A 1,219-nucleotide genomic window follows, 5' to 3' on the forward strand; every position below is an offset into this window, starting at 1 on the left:
CTAGAAAAGAAAAATAAAGTTAAGAAAGTGAATAAATTTAACCAACTCCAAAATTACTCCTAAGAGTATTTTCAGAAATTCATATATCTCTATTTCTTTATATTGTCAATTTTCATTTTGTTTTTTAGATTCTATACAAGTTTTGAATTAAATACTGTTGTTGCAGACATTGTAGAGGTGCTTCTAGACCATGATCCGGAGCTAAGCAAGACCTTTGGCCAATCAAATGCAACCCCTCTTGTCACTGCAGCTATGAAGGATCAAGCGGATGTTGTTGAGCTGTTGCTTAACAGAGATCCTAGCTTGTTGGAGATAGCTAAGTCCAATGGGAAGAACGCACTCCATTTATCTGGTCGGCAAGGGCACGTTGCTGTGGTGAAACTGTTGCTGGCCCATGATCCGCAACTCGCTCGGAGGACCGATAAGAAAGGACAAACTGCTCTGCACATGGCTGTGAAGGGGACTAGCTGTGAAGTGGTGAAGATGATTCTTAATGCAGATCCTGCAATAGTCATGTTGCCTAACAAGTTTGGAAACAATGCATTGCATATAGCCACCAGGAAGAAAAGGGTAGAGGTATATATATCATGTGAAAAATGTTTTTTAAACATCTAATTTCCTCCCAGTCCAAAATCTTCTAATACTCAAACTCCTACTTTTCATTTTTTGATTTATTTAGATGTCAATAAACACTTACTTTTAGATGTACAAATATGACAATTCAAATCACATTGTTTAAACTTAATTTGAAGGATGTTAATAGTGTAAAACCATAAGGTTATAACTCATAAGGATCGTCAACATTCCCTATAGTCTCTGTTTCTTGTATTTGGTTTGTGGATTAAATATGTATCTTTTTGAACTACATTATGAATTTGAATATGTATCTTAAGATTCTTAACTATACATACATTCAATTGTGTATTACTATATAAACAAAAGTACAACACAGTCACTTATTAGCTTAAAAATTTTGATAAATAAAATCATGCAGATAGTGAATGAACTGTTACTTCATCCTGACACCAATGTGAATGCCCTATCAAGAGACCAGAAAACGGCTCTTGACATTGCTGAAGGACTTCCAGTGTCCGAAGAATCCTGGGAGATAAAAGACTGCCTTGTCCGTTTTGGTGCATGTAAATCCAGTGACCTCAAGCAACCAAGGGACGAGCTGAGGAAAACTATGACACAGATCAAAATGGACGTCTCCTGCCAG

General features: G+C 36.4%; 1 protein-coding gene across 1 annotated transcript in view; it reads left to right on the forward strand.

The window, feature by feature from the left end:
• Positions 1–1,219, forward strand: part of LOC107646851 (ankyrin repeat-containing protein ITN1) — a 3,556-nt gene that overhangs the window by 1,553 nt on the left and 784 nt on the right. Inside the window, exons 2-3 of the mRNA XM_021104346.1 lie at positions 167–576; positions 995–1,219. Of these exons, the coding sequence (XP_020960005.1) occupies positions 167–576; positions 995–1,219 (635 nt within the window). The remainder of the gene's footprint in view (positions 1–166; positions 577–994) is intronic.

The sequence above is a fragment of the Arachis ipaensis genome, chromosome B06 (assembly GCF_000816755.2).
Source record: "Arachis ipaensis cultivar K30076 chromosome B06, Araip1.1, whole genome shotgun sequence".
Lineage (NCBI taxonomy): Eukaryota > Viridiplantae > Streptophyta > Magnoliopsida > Fabales > Fabaceae > Arachis > Arachis ipaensis.